General features: G+C 48.6%; 1 protein-coding gene across 1 annotated transcript in view; it reads left to right on the forward strand.

Moving 5' to 3' along the window:
* The first annotated feature begins 449 nt into the window (after window positions 1–449).
* The window catches only part of GYPC (glycophorin C (Gerbich blood group)), a 43,095-nt gene continuing 22,292 nt past the window's right edge, over window positions 450–21,252 (forward strand). The window contains exon 1 of the mRNA XM_004674897.2: window positions 450–650. Coding sequence (XP_004674954.1) covers window positions 614–650 — 37 coding nt within the window. The 5' untranslated portion in view covers window positions 450–613. The remainder of the gene's footprint in view (window positions 651–21,252) is intronic.

Genomic DNA, 21,252 nt, shown 5'->3' on the forward strand with positions numbered 1-21,252 from the left:
AAGAATCTTTCCCAAATGTTGACCCACGGATTGGGACAGTGCCCTGAGGGGCAGGCAAGGCTGGAACTCTTCCCAGGCTATCCACGCTCAGCTCCTGAGGTGACGAGACCATCTGCTATCCTGTGACAGAGCAGCCAGCCAACATTCAAATACAGGTCTGTCCCTATTTGGTCACTGTCCCTGACAGCCCCTGGGCAGGCCATTCTGTCACATCTGGGAGTTTTACAGTCCAAGCACAGGGGAATTCTTAACCACAGCCTTAGTATCTGGTATTTGCAGACAGAAACAGGAACAGGAAAAAAAAAAAAAATGTGATTCTTGCGCAGAAAGTTGGCTCTTAGAAGAGTTCAAAAGTGGGCGGGTGCATGTGCTTAAAAAAAAAAAAAGGGTGGAAACCCCATCAGCCCAGGCTGCAGAAAAAAAATAAATAAATAAATGAAGCCTGCCTATCTGAGACCAGAGTCCCTCCCCGCGGCCCGCGCCAGAGGGGTGTGACACAGGTGCCGCGCCCTCCCCGCGGTGGCCGGTCCGGGCCACCACAGGAGCGCGACCCTCGCCACCCGCTTCCCGTGCCCTCTGCTTCTGCCACCGCCGGCTCCCGGCACTTTCGGCGATGACCAGCCCCAACAGCACGTCGCCTTCCCGCCACCGTGAGTACCCGCCAAGGAGGGGGAAAGGGGGACGCGGTGCGCGCGCGAGCAGAGTTCCCGGCCAGGGCCAGGGCAGCCCCGAGACTTGGAGGAGACTTGGAACTCCAACCGGTGCTTAGAGCTAGTGCAAGAAGCGCACGCAGGGCTCAGAGCCCAGAGACTCTCCGGGTCTGGGTCTTTAGGCTCAGTGTTTGGGGTTCCTGTAGCGGCACTGGGGGCTCCTCCCGCGAGGCTCCCGGTCCTCCCGAAGCAAGAGTTCTGGTCTGGAGTCCCTAAACGTGGGAAAGGCCTCCAAGCCACCACTTTGCATGCTTTCGCTGGCTTTCTGTTTCTTTATGCCAAAACTGGGAAGTATCTGGGGCAAGAAACTTTCTCCCCCCTCTTTCCCCGAAACAAGCAATAGAGGAGGATCTGAGAGTGAAGGCAGAGGAAGCGGCCAAGAGAAAAGAGCACAAGTTGTTTTTTGGGCTGCCCCCCGCCAGGAGCATGATCAAGCTTTAGGCTGATTTTAAGTACCCTTTAAACTCTGCCTAACCAGGACTCCTCTCCAGGGCGCTTGTCTCCTGGCCTCCTGTGGGGAGGGACAGGCAGATATGGGCAGGACCCCACAGCTGACTTGCCCTTGACTTTTTGTGATCTAGTGCCTGGGCAAAGCTTGCTCTTGCTTTTTTAAAGCTAACACATGTTTTCTTGCTGACAGGAAATCATACACCCTGAGATTTTTTGTGAGGATGTTGGGAAACATTGCTGGGCCTCCTTCCACCCCTCTTCTGTCATTGGGCCTTTGAATTTAAAAAAAAAAAAAAAAAACTTTTGTTTTATCAAGAGGAATATTTATCCCCTGACCCCCACCCTGGTTCATTATTAGAGACTGTCAGAAAGGAGATATTCTGAATCGTTAGTATGATCACATTAAGAAGTGAATACGATAATGATATGGGCATGGAGGTGCCCGTTTGTTTATACTCTTTGAAATCCTCTCAGTGAGTGTGTGGCTCACCGAGAGGACTGGAGCTTGGGTCTCTGTGCATCAGATACCCCTGTATGTCTACATGTCCTGGTGTGTGTGGATGTGCACAGACAGGCATCATGGGACTGAGGGCCTCCCTACCTCATTGGGGTTATGTGTGCCACCATTAGCCAAGTTAGCCAAGCAGCAGCGGCAAGTCTTCGCAGTAGATTCATCATCTATTGCATGGGGTTGTGAGAACTGAATTCTTGACAAATGGATCAGCACAGAGTGACTCGTGCCAGGTGATGGATAAATGTCAGGCATCTTTGTGTTCATTTTTCATGAAACAGTGGGTCTATGAGTTTATGGGTGTCTGTGTGTGTGTAAGAGAGACTGTGGTGTGTAATGCAGGGTTGAGGGGACAGAGCCACTGTCATTCCAGGAAAGACTGACATAGAGGAAAGGCAGTCCAAATCAGCCTCTGAAGGGCTGATTTGCCCACCCTAGAGCCTGGACCTTACCACTCCCTCCCAGCGGTTCTCTGGGATTCAAGTTTCAGGCCTTGAACATTGAGTGGCTGTAGATATCTCCCTCCAGGAAACTGATGAGGATAGGGCATTTGCTTGCATACCATTCCAGATTACCCTAAGGACTTGATTTATGGCAGGATCTCTGCTGTGGGAGGACTGTGGAGCCCTGTTTCTGATCACTCAGGCAGGATGTGTCTTTATCCTGTCTGTGCTTACATGTTCCTCACAACTGGGAGTTAAAAGGGAGATGGACCACTGTTCCCTCGGCCAGGCGCAGCTGGGCTCAGCTACTTCCAAAAACCCAGAAGTCAAAAATCTTTTGAATGACACATGTGCTGAAATCCATTGCCGTGTCCTTGGCTGGGGAGCAGGAGGGATCCATGCTAAGTAAGGAGATGGCCAGGTTTGGCAGCTGTATGTAGAATCCAGCATCTCTAAGTCCCTCCCTGGTGGCACAACAGATTGGAGCACAGCACTGTGAAGACAGCAGCAGCTGCTTCGGTGGGAGTTTGATCCCTGCCCTGGAGGTGACCCACATGGCACAGCAGACCTCTCCTGAACACCCGCTGCTCCCCTCAGCAGCAGGCGTCCATCTACCTGCTCTGCTTCCTTCTCTGTCATTGGTGAATCCTCTCATGACCCCTCTGACTTGTACCCCAGTTCTATATGCATAAATAGATAACATCTTAAAAAAAAGAACCCAGCACCTCCGGCTAAACAGAAGGGATTGCATGAAGTCCCAAATCTCTTCTCAGCCTTTGCTCAGTCCCTCCAGATACCTGAACGTTGGGAGTCACATAACATGGATAGGCCTCAGCTGGACATTTCCAAGGGTGCCCAAGTGGGTGGAGATTTCTGGGGCTTACAGAGTCCCTTGAGAGCACACCTTGGCAAGCAGGGGTAAGGGGGTTGTGTGTTGGCACTGGTAGCGTTTTCTGTCTCCAGTGAGCAGCAAAGGCCCCTCATCAATGCAGAGGGTGGGACAAGTCAAGTCAGGTCGCCTTTTGAGTGACTGACATGTAGACAGTGGGGACCTTAAGTAGAGCACCTTCTGAGACTGAGAGAACATGGGAGCCCAGACAGCATGAGCTAGAAACAAAACAGACAAATTTGAATGATCAATTCAGAGTAAATGAAAAGAAAAAGAAAGACAACTTTCTACCTCAAGGGAAGTTATTGTACTGATTTATGAGATTCCTTCTAGAAGTATTATATGTATAAGCAATTATTTTTGATGTCCAATAACAAAACTTTTTTTATGTATTCTACTTCATTTTGCTTTATTCCTAAGAATATATCATAAAAATTGTGCCTTTATTCCCATATACAGACTAGCCCACTTTCTTATAGTATGAATAGTATGAATATACAAATGACTTGGTCATTTTATTTAACCGATTTCTCGGCAAATGGATATATGCTTGTTAACAGTCTTTGATTTTTGTAACCATATTCAGTGCTACCATCACAGCCCTTGTAAGTAGCATTTTATGTGCTTTTAGATAAATTCCCCTCAACCCCCAGAAGTTTTAGATAATGAAAAAAAATGTTGGATACTGAAAAACGGCCCTCCTAGAGATCATGTGAATTTCGAGCACTCCCCGTAACTAGTGAAATTTGCTATATTCCCAAATCCTCACTGACATGTAGTTTTATCTAGACCCATCTAATGAGTAAACATGTCACTTTAGAATATGTCTTTATAATTTCAAGTGAGATGAGCAAGTTTTCATGTCTTCATAAGATGCTGTATGTTTATTTTCTGGAAAGAAACTGCTTATGCCCTTTGCCTATTTCCCATTATTCCTCTGGGCCAAGGAGGAAACATACCCCAAAAGGCAGTGACTTGTCTTTCCATTCCTGGGGCCCTCGAGACAGAGAAAAGATGAAGGCCCTCATGTCATGGAGCCTGAGCTTGACCATCTTTCCAACATGCACTGGCTTCCAGGAGGTAGCCAATACCCAGAGTCTCAACTGCCTTACCTGTGAGCAAGAATAATAACAGCTTTTCACAGGAACCATGTAATGATGAACCAAAGACTGGGAGCTTGGCACCCTGCCCAGCAATAGTGGTATTGGTGGCTGATGTTTTTAACGGAATTTATCAAAACAAACCTGGCCTAAGGGAGCTTCTGGTCTCCCTCGCAGTCAGCTGCTGCTCTTAAAATGTAACAAAAGCCACAGAAGTACTATATGCCAAAGCCTGTGGCTGTAGTAGGTTGTCCATGTGGAGAGGGTCTGGGGGGTCACTGACAGCATCACCCATTCTAGTATCACTCTAGTATAGTAGGCATTTTCTTACCTGTTTTGTAGATAAAACACTGGAGATCCAGGGGTTGACCTACCCCAGAGAACCCAAGTATTGAGGGTGCAGCCAGGTTGTGGATACAGAATGTCAGATTCAGCAACATCTGCAATCAGCCTGAAGGGGTGGTGTATGTGTGTGTCTTGGAGGTGGGGGAGGGGAGTGTTGCTGTTTCCTGGGTGTGCCAGGCAGGGCATTCTTCAAGGGCTGTGACTGGGAAATATCACTGTAGCTTTGCATATAGAGGGACTGCAACCCTAAGCACAGCATGGATGTTCAGAATCTGCCAACCACTCCAAGCTCCTTGGCCAAGCCTGTGGTCCAACCTCAGTTCACACTTTCCAACACTGCTCACTTTGTCTGTGACCAGGCCTGGCCACAGAGGTTACTGCTTCCCTCCACACTGTTGTCCACAACAGACTGGGACTGTCCCTTATCAGCTCTCTCATGGTCCCTTCTCATGCTGGGATTTCCCTAACTTTCTAGCTGCACCCTCACAACTGCCTGCTTCAGCCCTCTGGGACACTCTCAGAGCCCCCACCACATGCACAGGCATGCATACAAGCACACACACATATACTCTGTCCATGTGCCATGCACCTGCTTGGCCATAAAGGCCCAATTTGTACCTTCTCTGAATACCAGAAGAAAGCCCACATCACCCTAGTGATACATTGCAACCCCAACAGATTCATGCATCTGCCCCCTTCATAAAATTCTGACCATCCCGGGCCCTCCCTGGTGGCACAGTGAGTTAAAGCACAGCACTAAGAAGCTAAAGCCACTTCAGCATGAGTTTGATCCCCGCCTGCCCCAGAGATGACCCACATGGCTCAGCAGATCTCTCCTGACCCACCCACTGCTCTCCTCAGCAGTGTACTTCAATCTGTCTGTTCTGCTCCCCACTCTATCTCTGGTGAATCCTCTCACCACCCTGCACCTCTGGCTTATACCCCAGTTCTGTTTGCATAAATAAATAAATCTTTAAAAAAAATTCTGACCACCCCATCAGCTCTGTCCTCCTGCCTCCTTCAGGTGCGGGCACTGAGAGATACACAGTGAATAACCCTGAAATGAATGGACTCTGCACGGACAAACCAAGGTCAATGTTCCTAGGCCCGAGTCCATTCCAGACCCTGAAATCCCCTTTAAAAATCACAAATTTGGGCCCTCCCTGGTGGTGCAGTGGGTTAAAGCACAGCACTAAGAAGCTAAAACCACTTCAGCATGAGTTCGATCCCCGCCCGCCCCGAGGTGACCACTTGGCGCGGCAGACCTCTCCTGACCCGCCTCCTGCTCCCCTCAGCAGTGTACTTTGTCGATCTGCCTGTTCTGCTTCCCATTTCTTCCTTGGTGAATCTTCTCACCGCCCCTGCACCTCTGGCCTGCCTGTACCCCAGTTCTGTATGCACAAATAAATAACTCTTTAAAAAAAAAATCGTAAATTTAATAGCTACTAGTCCAAAACACATCATAGAGTGGAAGACAGTAAATATGAAACAGAAATAGCCAGAAACTTAAACAAAAACCAATACTAAGACACAGATGGGCCTCAGCTCCACCACCTAGCTCTCCTTTCCTTCCATTAAAAGCTCCTATTTCATATTCTCCTCCCCACCCCTCCTTACTCAGATTTTCTGCAGACCTATTAGTAATCCGAACTGCTGAGAAAATGCTAGTTCCTACCCATCACTATTATAAGTTTTAAGTTTTGTACAAAGTCTTATCTAATGGCAGATTCTGAAAAGGGCTGGCTTCTTCCCGCCAGAGCTCAAGCCCAGGACATGGGGTACCATCCCAGCCCAGGGCCTCCTTCACAGACACCAGAGAGCCTGTCCTTATCACCACTCCACAGACAGGCCTGGGCTTGAACAGACAGGCCCACTCTGTCCTGGGATCAGTGGGACTAGCTGCCACCTGCCTGGTCTGGGGCCCTGCTGTTCTACTGTTGTTCTACTCTTTACTTTTGAGCAGTTGCTGAAGACTTAATGTAGACAACTCTGAGAGTTAAAACCCCCAGAGATCCAGTCATGGGTCGGGGGTGGGGGGTGGGGGGAAGGGAGAGTTCCCTGCAATGCTGTAAGAAATTCTTGGAGCTAGACAGGTACTCACAATAAACATCCAGAAAATCCCCCCTGAACTTATGGGAGCCGTGGGGTAGGGCTTGGGGGGTGGGGAGTGAGAAAGAGAGAACCATTTGAAATCCTCCAGTACACCCACACATAACAAGGGTCCTAGAGGAGATTAATCAGAGCCTAACTTGCTGGGGTCTTACCAGAGCCTAACTGAGCTGGCAGAGCAAAGCAACTCTTCTCACTCTAGGCATCCAGTCCCATATAAAGGGGGAAGATAAAACTGAGAAAAAATGTATGAAGTCCCCAGACCAGGGGACCCCAAGAAGACCAAGACCTTACCCTAAGACTGGGATCTTGCCCCTCCACATAACAGCAGACTCTTTTACCTTGGGCATCTTCTGTCGGGAAAAATTATAAGGCACACTCAAAGGCAAAAGTGGGGCCCTCCCTGGTGGCGCAAGGGGTTAGGATTGCAGCACTACAAGCTGGCCACTGCCACTTTGGTGTGAGTTTGATTCCCTGCCCTGGAGGTGACCCACATGGAGTGGAACACCCCTCCTGACCCACCCACTGCTCTCCTCAGCAGTGTACTTCATCAGTCAGCCTGTTCTGCTCCCCTCTCTGTCTCTGGTGAAGCCTCTCACCACCCCTGCACTTCTGACTTGTACCTGAGTTCTGTATGTACAAATAAATAAGTATTAAAAAAAAAAAAAAACGGCAAAAGCACAGACTGAGGAGACACGGAGAATCAGAGTAAGTCATGGCTGGGTGTGGAAATTATCAGACTGAGAATTTAAAACAATCAGGATTAGTAATCTTTGTGACACTCTATTATATTCTCTTTATTTCTGCTTCTCTAATAAATTCCTTTTCCCTGATAAAGTCACACTTGCCTTCTCCCATTGCCAAAACACTGAGGTCAGGATACTATTGGGAACTTAGTGTAAGATTTGGACTTGAATATGAACCTTCTCTGTCCTGCTGTGACCTCAGACATGTTGATGGGCCTCTTGTGTCATCACCCAAGTAGTCACCCCCTCAAAGAGCCCTTGCATTCACTTGTCTTAATCTTCTGCTGTCATTGTCTTGAAATTCTTCAATTTTGACCAAGCCCCCCCACCCAGGACATTTTGCTTGCCACCTAACATATTCTATAGCCAGTCTTGAATATAAGGTTATAATACAGTTTTCCCCTCAGGAGTGTGTTCAGATAAAACGTGTTGTCATAGATAAAAGCCCTGTGGTCATGCCTCGGACAAGTGACTCATGCTAGAGCTTGAGTGTGTGTCCTGAATGATGCTGGTTCACCCCTACTCCTTCCTTGTTCCCATCCTCACCTCTGTCCATTTGGCAGGTAACACATCCTGTTCCCAAGAACAGGATGCCATAGTCTATCTGGGTCTCGGAGAATCAGAACAAGGTCCTCAGACCCACGAGGGATCTTAATGCCTCCCCAGTAGCTCTGGGAAGCTAGCCCCCTCTGAGCAATGCAGGCTACCTCAGCCCTTCTGCTCCCTCCCTCCAGGAGGGTGTGGTGTGGTCAGAGTGGCCTGGAGAGCACACAGGCCTCACTCTCCCTGTCGTGGCTTCTCACTCTAACTGTGGGACATTGAGCAAATCCCATAGCCCCTGTTGCTTAGTTTCTTTACACAGCATCCTGGGGGTGAGGGTTGGGGACCATCTTTGCTTCCCTAACCTCTCGGAATAATAGCCGAACAGGTGTCTCCATTGTCTTGTTCTCCAGGGAGCTTTTAAAAAACAGTTTGGGGCCCTCCCTCGTGGTGCAGCGGGTTTTAGCACTAAGAAGCTAAAGCCACTTTAGCATGAGTTCGATCCCCACCAGCCCCAGAGGTGACCCACATGGTGCAGCAGACCTCTCCTGACCCGCCCGCTGCTCCCCTCAGCAGTGTACTTCAGCGATCTGCCTGTTCTGCTCCCCACTCTGTCGCTGGTGAAGCCTCTCACTGCCCCTGCACCTCTGGCCTGTTCCCCAGTTCTGTATTCATAAATAAATAAATCTTTTAAAAAACAGTCTGGATGGGTGGACAGACAGATGGATGGATCAATGGGTGGGTGGGTAGGCTCAGCCAGGGTAGCAGGCCTGATGCAGAGTGCAGTTGGTCTCCCTCATCTGCATCATCTCTCAGTGCTGTGTGAGGAAGGCCCTGCCACCATTGTGGCCCATGTGGTCCTGCTGATCTTTTTGTTGTTGTTCTTCACTGGTCATTTCTCTTTTCTCTGATGCTACATTTGAACAGGTTCTCAACTGGGACTCTCTCCAATGCCCTTCACAGCTTGGGTCCCCTCTCCTAGAAGGGTGCTGCTTTCTCATTCTTTCCAGCACACCCCCCAGGCCCAGCACTTGTGGAGAGATGGGTCTTGTTACCCCTAATGGTGCCCTAGGCTGTATTGCATTTGAATTACCCTTCTTTAGCTCCCACCAAAGGCCTTATTTTAGTAAAATTAATTTCAGCTATAGCTGAAAATCCTGAGCAGTCCTTATTTTTCAAATGTTGCATTTTTTTTCCATTTCTACAAATTTTATAAATTATCCTGACACTCTCTCCTTTTACGGCAACTGTACCTGTGACTCAGAGCATAGAAAGAAGGCTTCATGTAGCATAAGTTATCTCATTTCAACCTCTAGCCCTCCTACAGGAGGTATTTTTATCTCCATCTTGCACGTGATGATACTGAAACTTGAAACTCAAGAAGCAGTTTGATGTGCAGCGAGTCACAGCTGCCCCCCACGCTTGTTATGGAGGGTTTTTCTGGGAGGGACTCACCCCAGGCAGACCACACATGAAGACCATGTAGGGCCTGTGTGCTTTTGGAAATCCACAGAAATGTCCAATGTGTAAAATTAAACATTGCATCTATTTTTTTAGCAATGCCACTGTAAAATACACATTTTGAGGAAGACAGGATCACAAAGGTAAAGCAACTAAGTCTACAAAGGCCCCCTGCAGCCCTTGACAAGCCCACCCATGCTGGGGAATTGGGGGGTGGGGAGAGTGGGGGGGTGGAGATGGGGGATGGGGTGAGGGTGAGGTTAGAGGTGGGGTGGGGGCAGGGTGGGGGCCGGGGGCACAGATTCTCACAGACATTCTCCTGCTTGCTCTGCCCTCTGGAGATCCGGAGTCAAAAGCAAATGCCTCAGGGTTCCCAAGATTCTGCTTCTGTCTTCCTCTTACTGTTTGGCTTTGTAAATGAGAAAATAGGCTACTGTTCACTGAAAACTTTCAACATACATTTGCTTTGTTCTGTCTCATGACTACAGAAGCAACTCATGTTCCCTGGAGAATTACATATGCAAGACCAGGGAGAAGGAGGTAGGCAGATGCTCTCCAGGCAGAGTTGACTTGTGGGGAAGCCAGGGGACAGCTGGAAGGCCGCTCTCTGAGCAAGAAGATAGGCAACTTCAGTGTAAAGAGGTCACCCAGTGAGGGGCACAGCAGAGTCTGCTGGGGAGCAGAATCATTCTAGATGGAGGTACAGATGGTATCACGTGCCTCCCAGCACAGGTGCAAAGGGGTGGGTGGTGAACAGCACCTAGCAGTGAGGAAATGCACCCTCATCTACATGCGTTGTAGACATTATTCATGCCAGATTAGAAATACAGAAAGAAGTCTTCTCCCCATGGCCTCCCCCCACCTCTGGGGTAAGGCAACCTGCAATGCCAGGAGGCTGCCCACCCTTCTCATGTCCATGCAGCTCTGAGCTCACTCTCCCTACCACCAAAGAAAAGGCCTTTCTTGGTCCACCCACCCTGGGCCACTTGTGCTCTGCCCACCCCTGCTGCCCCCACCTGATGCCCAGCAGCTGCGACTAAAATGCCCATCGAGACACACAAGGGCAGAGTTGTTGACTTGGAGTCCTGGCAGCCGAGGCTAAGCCAACACAGGTCCCACTTTCCCCCAGAAAAGCTGTGGGTGGCTGCCACTCAGGGTCACGGTAAGGGCAATGAGAGAAAATAATGACCCCACCAATTCTGGCCAATTCCTGGAATACCTCTGCCACAGAGCCACCCCTGGGTTCTGGGCTGGCAGCTTGGTCTTTTGTTAACTACCACACTTCAGGGGACTGAATGGTGCCTTGTACTTTGTGTCAAATCCAGTTCCTCTTTCTGTCAAGAAGCACTACGCTCCTTCTTTGACAGGTAAATAAAGGGAAATGCAGAGAGGTTAAGTGACTTGCAAGAACCCACACAGCCAGATGTGGTAGATGGACCAACATTGGGTGCTTTGGGATTCGTTCTGGGGTATGTTATTTGCACCACACTCAACCATCAGGTTCTTCAGTGGGGACAGGATGGAAGTGATGTTAAGGCACAGTGCTGGGACTGTAGTGTCACCAAAGGGCAGAAACTTTGAGGCTGGACCTTTGTCTCCTGTAACTTTGCCTGCCTTCCTCTTTCTTTCTCTCAGCCTCTCTCTCTCTCTCTCTCTCTCTCACACACACACACACACACACACACACACACACACACACAGGCACACACACAGGCACACTTGTATAAGCTAATACACTCCTTCCCATTCCCTTGTATTCCTCAACCTGTATCACACCCGGACTCAGGGGCAAGAGGAGATCTGGCAACCTGATCTAGCTTGGAGCAGGATGCACATTTGGTCCATGGATCCTTCTAACTTCCCAGAAATAACTGGAAACAAACCAAGAATTGAGCCTACAGTGCCCATGGCCTTGGACATGATTTTCAAAGTTTTCCCCATGCCACCACTTCTCAGACACCATTCCCACTTCGTCTTATTCTGGCGTGTCTTCAATACCCCATCCAAAATGTGCTCTGCTTCCCAAAGCCTTGTCTGTGATGTCACCCAAGGCTAGTGTAATGTTCAGGCCAGCTCCCTCAGACCCCACGTGACAGAGTGGGGTACACAGGTTTGGAGAATTCACCAAGATCATTTGGGGCTTGGATTCAATATTCACTCTTCGATGCCTTCCTCATGGAACCTGCCTTGAGTCTGTTAACTAAGGTAAGAGTATTGTTAAGACTGTTCATAAAGATAGATTTCCCTGGGCAGGTATCTCTATGACACATACATGCCTCGGTGGCTAACTCAAGTTCAGTGTCCAGATCTGACCTCCACACACACTCTCCTTTGTGCCCAGTCCATCGCATGACCTGAGGGCCTTTTCTAAGTCCCGGGTTTTCAGGCACCCCTGGAGTGGCAGGACACAAGCCATGAGTCTTCCAGCCTTCTTCTGCTTATAGTGAATCCAGGACAGTTTGCCACTTTCTGATCACCAAGATCCACTTTGGTTTTGACCCACAGAGCAATTCCTGTGTACAGTGGCTGCACAGGGGTCACTAACTCTGTTCTCAAAGTGTCTTTAGCCTGATTGGCATGGGAGGATAAGAACCAAGATCATCCCAGAAAAGAAAGTCAACCAGCAGTCAGAGCATTCAGCCCAGCAGGCCACTGACCACACTCCGCTCAAGTGTGTGTTACGGCATTGGTCCTTTCTGAAATGAAAGTAGTTGCATCCTATCCTATCCTCTGAGCCCTCCAAATAGAGATACAAATCCCCGTTGCAATTATTTTCAGCAGGAATGACATTTCTACAAAGTAAATTCTTAGATGAATTTTGGAAATGTAAAAGACTTTTACAGCTGGTGACCATACCCCAAGGTCCCTTTATGATGGTCCGTCCACTTGTAGGGTATCACTGGACACTGAGATCTTCACACAACAAAGTTTGTAAACACCTGCCTAGTGCTTTCCAGTAAGATAACTAAGCTCAGACATTATTTTTCAATAGTGATAATCTGGGGATGTTTCCATTACATGAAGCCATCAAATGGTCTCACTATGGTTGGCTGTTTGCTGATGACAGAACCATATGTACAAACACCTGTCAATCACTTTCCCAGCTGCACTGACCCAATTTGGCCTGCATTGTAGGTGGATTTTCTTGTAAACAGATGTAAATTTTCAGTATTGATAAATACAGAACAGCACCTTAAATGTATTTTTTTCTCCCTTGTGATTTTCTTAATAACATTCTTTTTTCTATCTTTATTGTAAGATCGCAATTGTATATCACAAGGATATAGCAAACAAAATTTGTACTAGTCAATGGTTCATGTTTCCAAGAAGCTTTCCAGTCAATGCTCGATTATTAGTAGTAGGTAAATTTGAAAGGAGAAAAATGGTCTGTGTACAGGGGAGCAATCAGCACCTGCAACTGCATTGTTCAAGGGCCGATTGCAATTCATGAGAGGACTTCTTATCAAACTTTGGGCACCCTGGGCTCAGACACCATGCAGGGATCTGAAAGTTAGAAAGGAAACCAGATGGAAGATCCTATTATGAAAAGAATTTATGCACTAATGTTTGCTAATCACCATATGTGCCCCTGGCTGAAACATCAATAGAAACTATAGAATAAGGTTACAATGAGTTCACCCTGACAGCTGTTAGAGGGATTGAGGGAGAGACAAAGAAAGTATAAGAGGTGATCCCTGCCCTCAAAGCACTATGGATAAGTGTAGGGCAGCAAGACACCATCCTGACAGGAATGAGAAGCATCCAATCCCCCTCGTGAGAAATTGCGTTCCTTTTTTTTTTTTTTTAAAGATTTATTTATTTTGCATACAGAACTGGGGTACAGGTCAGAGGTGCAGGGGCAGTGAGAGCATTCACCAGAGACAGAGTGGATGAAGTACACTGCTGAGGGGAGCAGCGGGGAAGACAGAAGTCTGCAGCACCGAGTGGGTCACCTTCCTGGCTGGGGATTTAACACATGCTGAAGCAGCTGTGTCTAGCTCATGGTCTGTGCTTTAATCCATTGCACCAACAGGGAGGTCCCGAGAAATGTCTTATCACATGAAATCAGGTTTCAAATGGAACCATTTATGTTCTTTGGTTATTCACTGAAAGAGCTACATAGATATTTAAGTTGAAGACCATTCAAGTAATATAATCTGCAAAATTAAACTGATGTTTCATATAAGCTATTAACACTAGTTAAGAGTAAATTATGGTGAATTTCTGCTTAAGTACTTCACAGTTTTACCTTGTTAAGATTCTGTAATTGAAGATACAAGTTGTCAATACACCACATTGATTGCCAAGACTGTTTCTGTTTCTAGCTGTGGAGAATGGCTAAGTGAAGACAAGTTGCAAGGATGTTAAGAAAAACACAGAAAGAAAATGTATAAGGCGTCTGCTTAAGGAGCGCTAGTCTGGCCTGTGTACGAGCTGACACATGCTAGCTAGGGGACCTCACGATTATTGGCCCACAGCACCCCCATCCTCAAGGTGCAGGATGTGTCTGTGGGTAGCAACAGGTGGTCCAGACCCCCAGACCGTCTAACCACCACTCATGTAGTTAAGAAATGGGGAGTTCCAATGGAGAACAAAGTTTTCTTTCACAGGAAGAGTGAAAGAAAGTTGATTCCAATGGGCTTTGTAGCTACATTTATTTATATCAGACTTTGGCAGTTACCCCTGGGTCATTTCCTATTTAAGAATGGTGGAGCTTCTGAAAAGACCTTTTGGAACATGCTATTTTTAAACAACTCATTTGAGTAAGACACTGTTTGCTGCTTACTGAGAAAACAAACAATGCCAGAACAAGTCAAAATGCATCTTTGAGGAGATCAGGGTCAAAGGCAGATGGAATTGTGGTTTTCCTTCCAAGTTCAGGCAGGAGACCTCTGAGGCTGGGTTTCCCACTCATGGGCGCTTCCGGACTGATTACTTCCTGAGGCTTTGGTCTCTGTAGACTCTCTTCAGTAATCCTTTCTCCTTCTGTTTCCAGGGAGGTGCTTCTGGTAAAAGTCATCTCTGAAGTTGTACCAAGCCAGAGGCAGAATTATGTGTACCCCCTCCTTGCCCGTACTACCAGGACAGAGGTTGATTGTCTGACAGATAAAAGGCGAACTCTCACTGACCTCTCTCCTGCCCCCAGGGTCTCCAGGGTTCTCCTTTGAGCCTTCCTGCCCTTCCCATGAGTGAGTAGGCCCCTGCCCAAGGAAAAGTGAGAGGATAGGCCTTCTCTGCTAAGCACATGATGTCCCTTAGTCAGCAGCTCCACTCAGGGGCTCACATGCTGCCGCCATAGGCTGCCTAGATGTCCTCACACGTCCCTGGACAAGGCCGAGTGTGGCCAGTGGATATTCCAGTTGTCCTTTTCTGGAGCCCAACCCCCAAGGGCTCTGTCTGTCTCAGGCAGGCAAGATTGGCCAGCATGATTGGTCAGGGAAGGCGTACAGAGCCAGGTCAGAGAGGCCCAGCCCACAGCCCCAGCCACAGGCATAACTTTGGGCCTGTGCACGGCTTAAATCAGAAGAAGGACCCCAGTTCTCCCAAGCTACCTTTCCAGCTGTTGTCCTGATTCCACTAAGTACTGAGGATGCCTATGAAAGGGTGACCTCAACGCCTTTGGCCTCCACTGACCTATGGCTACACAGGGTGCTTAGGACACATTAAGCCCTCCTGTGCCAGTCTCTGTAATTCGTGAGCAAGGTCCACAGTCACACAGCATGCCTGTCACCCAGCAGCTGAGCCTTGCAAGGTTAAAAGCACAGGCTTCAACTGTGACAGACTGGGGTCCAAGAGGCAGCTCAATCACTCAAGGGTTCAGTCTGGCTCCTTAAATGAGAAAATGCAGATAAAGGCCAGGTGTGGGGTGGGGCTAGCGCACAGTAAATATTAGCCTGAAAGGGAGGAGACTCGGTGCTATAGAGACACAGCCAGTGGTCCACAACCTAAAGCCTGCAGGCCAAGTCCAGCCCATTGCCTGTTTTGTGGGAACATAGCTGTCCTCCTGTTTACAGTGTCTGTGATTGCTTTGATGTGACAATGGCAAAACTGGGACTGACACCATATGGACCCCGAAGCCTAAAATGTTTCATGTGTGGCTTATTATGAAAGTGTCTGCAGACTTCTCAAAGAACACGAGCATCACCATGGTTCAACTTCTCTGCCTAAAGCCCACCAAACCACCATTGCACCTGTCCAGGGGATACCATTGCCTAGTGGATAGATGAGGAGCCATGAAAGAAAAACCTGCAACTGAGGTCAAAGGGCCAGACAGCAGCCAGGAAGGCCACTGGGCCAGATACCTATCCTGGGCCTGCAGGGGACACCTGTTCTGTTACCTGATCTGCAGCTACCCTGGCTGCCAAGGGGAGGGGCCCACTTGTGGCCTCTGCCTTCTCTTGCCCTGTAGTTACTCCCTCTGTAAATACAGGTACTGGGAGCTCTGCTGCTGCTACAGAAAATCCCCACCCTCCCTTCCCACTCCCAGCTTCAGAGACTGCTTCCTACCAGGGGCCAGGCAAAGGAGGAGATATCTCCCCACACAGCCAGTAAATGGCTCCCCAAGTAAATGGTCCTTGACCCTACAAAAACCTATTAGCAGGCCTCTTAGAGATAGGCACTCAGGGGAGATGTGTGTCTACATTTGACCAATTATGAAATGTTGGGCCTGAGGTCAGTTGTGGCCTCCCTGAGTCTATGTTGTGCTCCTTGGCTCTACCACCTGCACCAGCAAGCCTGTGACCTCAGGGACACATACCACAGATGTGCACCGACCCCCAAGTATATGCAGGCCCAGTAGAGGCCCTGAAGATGTGATAGTGAGCAAGCCAACAGTAACCCCAAAGAGAGCTTTCATTCCAATGGAGATGGACAGACAGACACAGACATATGGGTACATGGTGTGATTGATATCTGATTTCTGGGTTGTGTCTAATGACCCCCTGGAATGGAGTGGGACCAATAGTCATGCTGCTTCAATACAGCCAGCATAGACAGGAGGCTTTGTCTAGCCTTTCTCAGTTTTAAAAGACTCTCAATCTTTGAGGGAAAGGTACATTCAACAGTAATAAGAGAGAGGAAGGACAATCAAGCCAGAAAGAGATTAGCTAGTTTGAGGGATGGAAAGGTGCCATTTTAAAGAGCATGGCCAGAGAAGTCTTCACTTGGAGGCAATGTTGAGAAAGATTGACTGACGCCAGCAGCCAAACATGGGGCTGAGAGAAAACCCAGGAGGCAGAAAGCATAGCAAGTGCAAAGGTCCTGAGGTAGGAGCAAGCCTGGATTCCTACATGACAGGGAAAGGAGGTTGAGAGTAGTTAGGAGATAGTGAGGTGAGTGGAGATGGATAGTCAGGAAAGTGAGGTAAAGGAGAGTAACAGGATGGTCTACCACACCCACTACTCTATCTCTTCTCCCACATCCATTTCCTCCTGAGTCTGGGGATGTTGAAGCCCCCTGCTAGATTGCTTGTGACTCAGGAAGTAGTTCTTTTCAGCAACTGAGTAACTTTCTATCAAGAGTCTTGAGTTCTAGGCCAGAGCATGTGGTAGATACCAAGAAGGGGCAGAGTCGGGTGGGGGGTGGTATTGAGGAACTTTCAAAGCGTCCCTGAAATGCAGAGGTGGGAGGGGAACAGGAGGAATTTCACCAAGTGCCCAAATTCTTCTCAGCTCTTCTAAAAGATCCTTTAGTTGTATGTGCAGGCACATACACACACACAAACACACACACACACATGCCCTCCCACCCACTGCCACACACCAACTTTTAGAAACCTCTAAAATGTCTAGTTGCATCTTCTAGGCAGTTGTACTGGCCCCATAAGGCCTGTGCAGGGCTCTTTTGGAGAAATAGGATAGTTCAGGGCCACTGGTCCCCAGCCTGCAGTACCTGTAGTCCACAGGGCATGTAGAAGCCTCAATGGGTAGCTGGGAGTGTAACTGACTGGGACTGGATACAGATTGGGCTCCACTGGGCCAGACCGTGCCAGGGGATGTAACAAGAGACCCCACCTGCAGCTCTGGTAGATATAATCCCTGGTGCAATAGCATAGCATGCACAAGGCACAGAAGCTTCTCCCCTAGGTGACTGGGTGGGCTGGCCAGCAGGGGCCAGAGAAGAGAAACCTGAAAGGATGTAGACAATAGTGACCTCTGGCTCATTGTTCCTGAGAGGACCAAGCTGCCACCTGCCTGGGCAAAGAAGTGTCCACATCATCATAACCTCACCTGGCCCTCCAGGCAGAGGAAAGCACAGCTCAGAAAGAAAGGCTCTTTCTTCACAAAGAGATTAAGAGACTGGCTCAGCTCTTACAGCTCAGGATAGAACTCAGGACTGCACCCTCCCCCCATGTGAGAAATGCAAATTAATTTAACTTCCCCAGAGGCAAATGACATTAGCCATCAGGTTCATAAGACCAGGAGGATGTGGGCAGTTTCTGTCCACTGGCTTTCTATTTGCACACCATTCTTCTAAGGCTGATGAACGGTCAGTGAAATAACCAAAGCCACTTCAGCACTGCCACAGACCTGCACCTGGTGAGACATACACCCCGCCCTCGCCTCCCAGCAATGCCCCCAGGTGCTGACTAAGTAACTGATTTCTTGTCTGCACCTAAAGGCACTGCTGGAACCCTGGCGCCCAAGGCATCTGCTTGTACCCAGAATCACACACACACACACACACACACACACACACACACACGCACACACACACGAAAGCACATTCACGGTCCTTGTTTCACCATCTCACTCTCCTCACACAGCGATGTAGGGAGGCAGAGGGCTGTAGAGAGGGCATCCGTGTGGATTGTGCGCACTCTGCAAATGGGGTCAGGAGGTGCCCTGTGCTCACAGGAAGTGTTGGTATGCCTCCTCCAACTTGGTACGCTGTGTGCTCAGGAAAAGGACGTGAAGTGAGTGTGCCAGACCACACCAATAGCCAACCGCAGAGCTTCACAGCATTCAGGTGGTGCCTGACCCCACCGCCTATACACCCACAGGTTCACTGGCAGCTAGACCACACTCCTGCCTGTGCTGCTGTGTTTTCTGTGTCCCAATTTTATGGGCACAAGTGGCTTCATGCATAAGTACAGTTTGCCCTTCCCCCAAGCACATACACAGTTCAGGACACATAAGTGGCACCCTCCAATCTCATAAAATCCACCTTCTTGATTTCAGCTCAGTCTCCAGCCAGACTCTGAGCCGGAGTCTCCCCACGGCTCCTGAGGAGGGAGCTTCTGGTCTCTATCTGAAGCCTCCGATCTACCAGCAGCAATATCTTAGCCTTACAAATGTGTCCTGGTGCCAAGGCGTTGTATTTTCCCCTTTATGTACTTAATAAATCTTACGATTTGCAATTAGTTTACAGAGCTGTATAATCTGGGGAGCGAAGATTCACACCTCTAGATGTACATGTTTCACTCACCCTCCATCGCAACTCCGGTGCCAATAATAATGTTAAGGACATTCTATTTCTTCTGGGGCCTTTCCCTTCTCCTTTATTGCAGCAGAGAGAAGTGGCTTCTTATCTTATCAACCAGCTGCAGGGAGATCTGGTGTGGGTGCTGGGCAGGCCTGGTGCTGATAAAAGGGACTGGGCCCAATATATCCTGCTGCTTTTTCACAGTCTGCAGGGTCCAGCCCCTCAGAAATAAGGGCAGTGAGACCCAGGAAACTTTTTTTTCTTTCTTAGACACCAAAAGAGATTTCTTGTGACCACAGTGAATCGGGCCTGAAAGGGAATGAGTGGCTGCTCCCCATCTGTGTGGCAAGGTGTTTAGGGGGGAAGGGGTTCTGAAAAGGTCCCAGGACCTCCGGGCATATCAGGCTATGTCTCTGTTACATATCAGGCAATGTCTTAAGATTTCCCACATAAAATTCCCCATAAGGCAAGCCCTGATGCTCCCATTCTCGTCTTTAGGGTAGAGAGATAGGGTTAGCTGAATGAGTACTTCAATAAGTGATGTGGTCCCTCTAACCTTATTTGTCCTGTCTGTAAAGGGGCAGATCATCCCTTCTTGCTGAGTCACTGTGCCCAGTACTCCGCAGTGGGCACTCAGGATGCCCTAGATCACCAGGCTCAGCCCTACGGTGGGAGGCCAGACCAGGCACTGACAATGGGAGGCTGTGGGCTTGGGTTTGAATCCTGCCTCTGTCCCTGGCAGGGTCCAACTCCCTGAGCTGCAATCTCCTGATCTATAAAGTGGGGATGCAAATGCCTGCTGGAGAATTTCAGCTATTGAGTGGTACTCGTGATTGTGACTGTCCCATGAGAGCAGGCTTTGACTGTGAAAAGCATCATGAGTGTGAAATGATGCAAAGTGAGGCACCAGCAGGGTGCAGACCCATGAAAAGTGGCCGGCTGACTTCCTGACTGCACCTTGCCCTAAGCCCCATGCACATGGTTATAAACAGAGGCCATGGGGTTCTCCAAGACTGAGAGAGAGACAGCAGGTGTCCATGTGAGGTGAGTCAGGAAGGATGACCCAGCACCCTGGCCCAGTGACAGAAGCCTTCCCTGAAGGTCCTGCTACCCAGAGGGTCTCACCTGCAGGATGGGTGCAGAGGAGCATAGCTGCCTTCAGATGACCCCCAAGAGTGCCCAGGCAGCTCCAGCAAAGCAGATCCAAAATATTGGCTTCACAACCAGGACGAGTATCTACTGATTAAAATCCCCAGAGTAGGCCGGTGCACACAGTGCATCCTGAGATGGAACCTGAGTTTGGGGTGTGGGGTGACAACTGGCAGATCAAGAATAGAGCATCCCACACACACTGAAATTGACAAGTTCCAAAGAGGCAGAAGAAGGGCAGACCAAGGGGCAGGAGGAAGGCAGAGGGCTGCTCCCGTGAGCTGGTGTCTGAGACAGGCCAGACTTGTTCCTCGGTTATCTTTCGTGGAACCAGTCAAGAGTCTCATCAGTATAAAGGACTAGTATGTGTTAAAGTTCTCTACAGGGTTGGTGGGATAAGTGCAATCAGTGGCTTTACACCTAGCATGCAGTGAGTGCTGGATTCAGCTGGTTGAATTATCTCTGCAAAGTCTTGCTTTCAAATAAATTGCTTATCTGAGTGGTATTTCCCATTGCCTTTCCATCTAGTCTGCTGAGAAGAGTTTACTCAGACAGTTTTACATGGTCCACTATAGTGTGTGGGATGCCTTGAAAGGGGCAAGAAGAACTGGAGGAAGGCATCATGCACTCCCTGCATCCTCAGAGTCCTCTTAGTGTTTGAAATGTCTGCCCATTAGAACAGTATTTTACTTCCTCCTGAGAGGTCAGGAGAGATGCCATCCCTGGAAAGGCTGGGACCTGTGTGGGTTGATGTGTAGACACTCAACAGGTAGGCCAGATGGAGTGGACATTTCATAGAGAAGAGTGGGAGTCAGCACCTGGCATTGTGAGATTAAATGGCATTAGGGTCCTTGTGGCTAAGGCAGGCTCACATGGGCAGACAGGATGTTACAGTGTGCAGTGAATGTAGGACTTCAAGCTGACACTTACCTGTAGCTCTGGGTTCAGGCCTGGTGGACATCATTGTTCTCCTCTGGATGTAGCTCACTTAGGAAAGCAGTGTGTATAAGGAACTGAACCATCTGGAGCGAACATGTAATAGTTGGCACATATATTAATTTTTTGTTGTTTATTTGAAAGTCACATTTAATTTGTGCCCTGCATTTTGTCTGGAAACCCTAGAAGGCCTACACCTGGGCATAGATATTTTTCACAGGATTCCCATATAAATCTAATGTGCAGCTAGAGCTGAGAACCATTAACAAGAGTCTCCTGCTGCTTATAATCCAGCATACTTGAATTCCAGGCCAAACTCCCAATTGTAAGATATCTATGAGTAAGGGACATTTCTAGCCTTAAAATACATCCTCAGAGACACTTTTAGAGATTCTTTTCTTACTCATCCTTTATTTCAATGTCCTGGATGCCTTGACAAT

This window comes from Condylura cristata, unplaced genomic scaffold (genome assembly GCF_000260355.1).
Source record: "Condylura cristata isolate star-nosed mole 26May11 unplaced genomic scaffold, ConCri1.0 scaffold00002, whole genome shotgun sequence".
In the NCBI taxonomy this organism is placed as follows: Eukaryota; Metazoa; Chordata; class Mammalia; order Eulipotyphla; family Talpidae; genus Condylura; species Condylura cristata.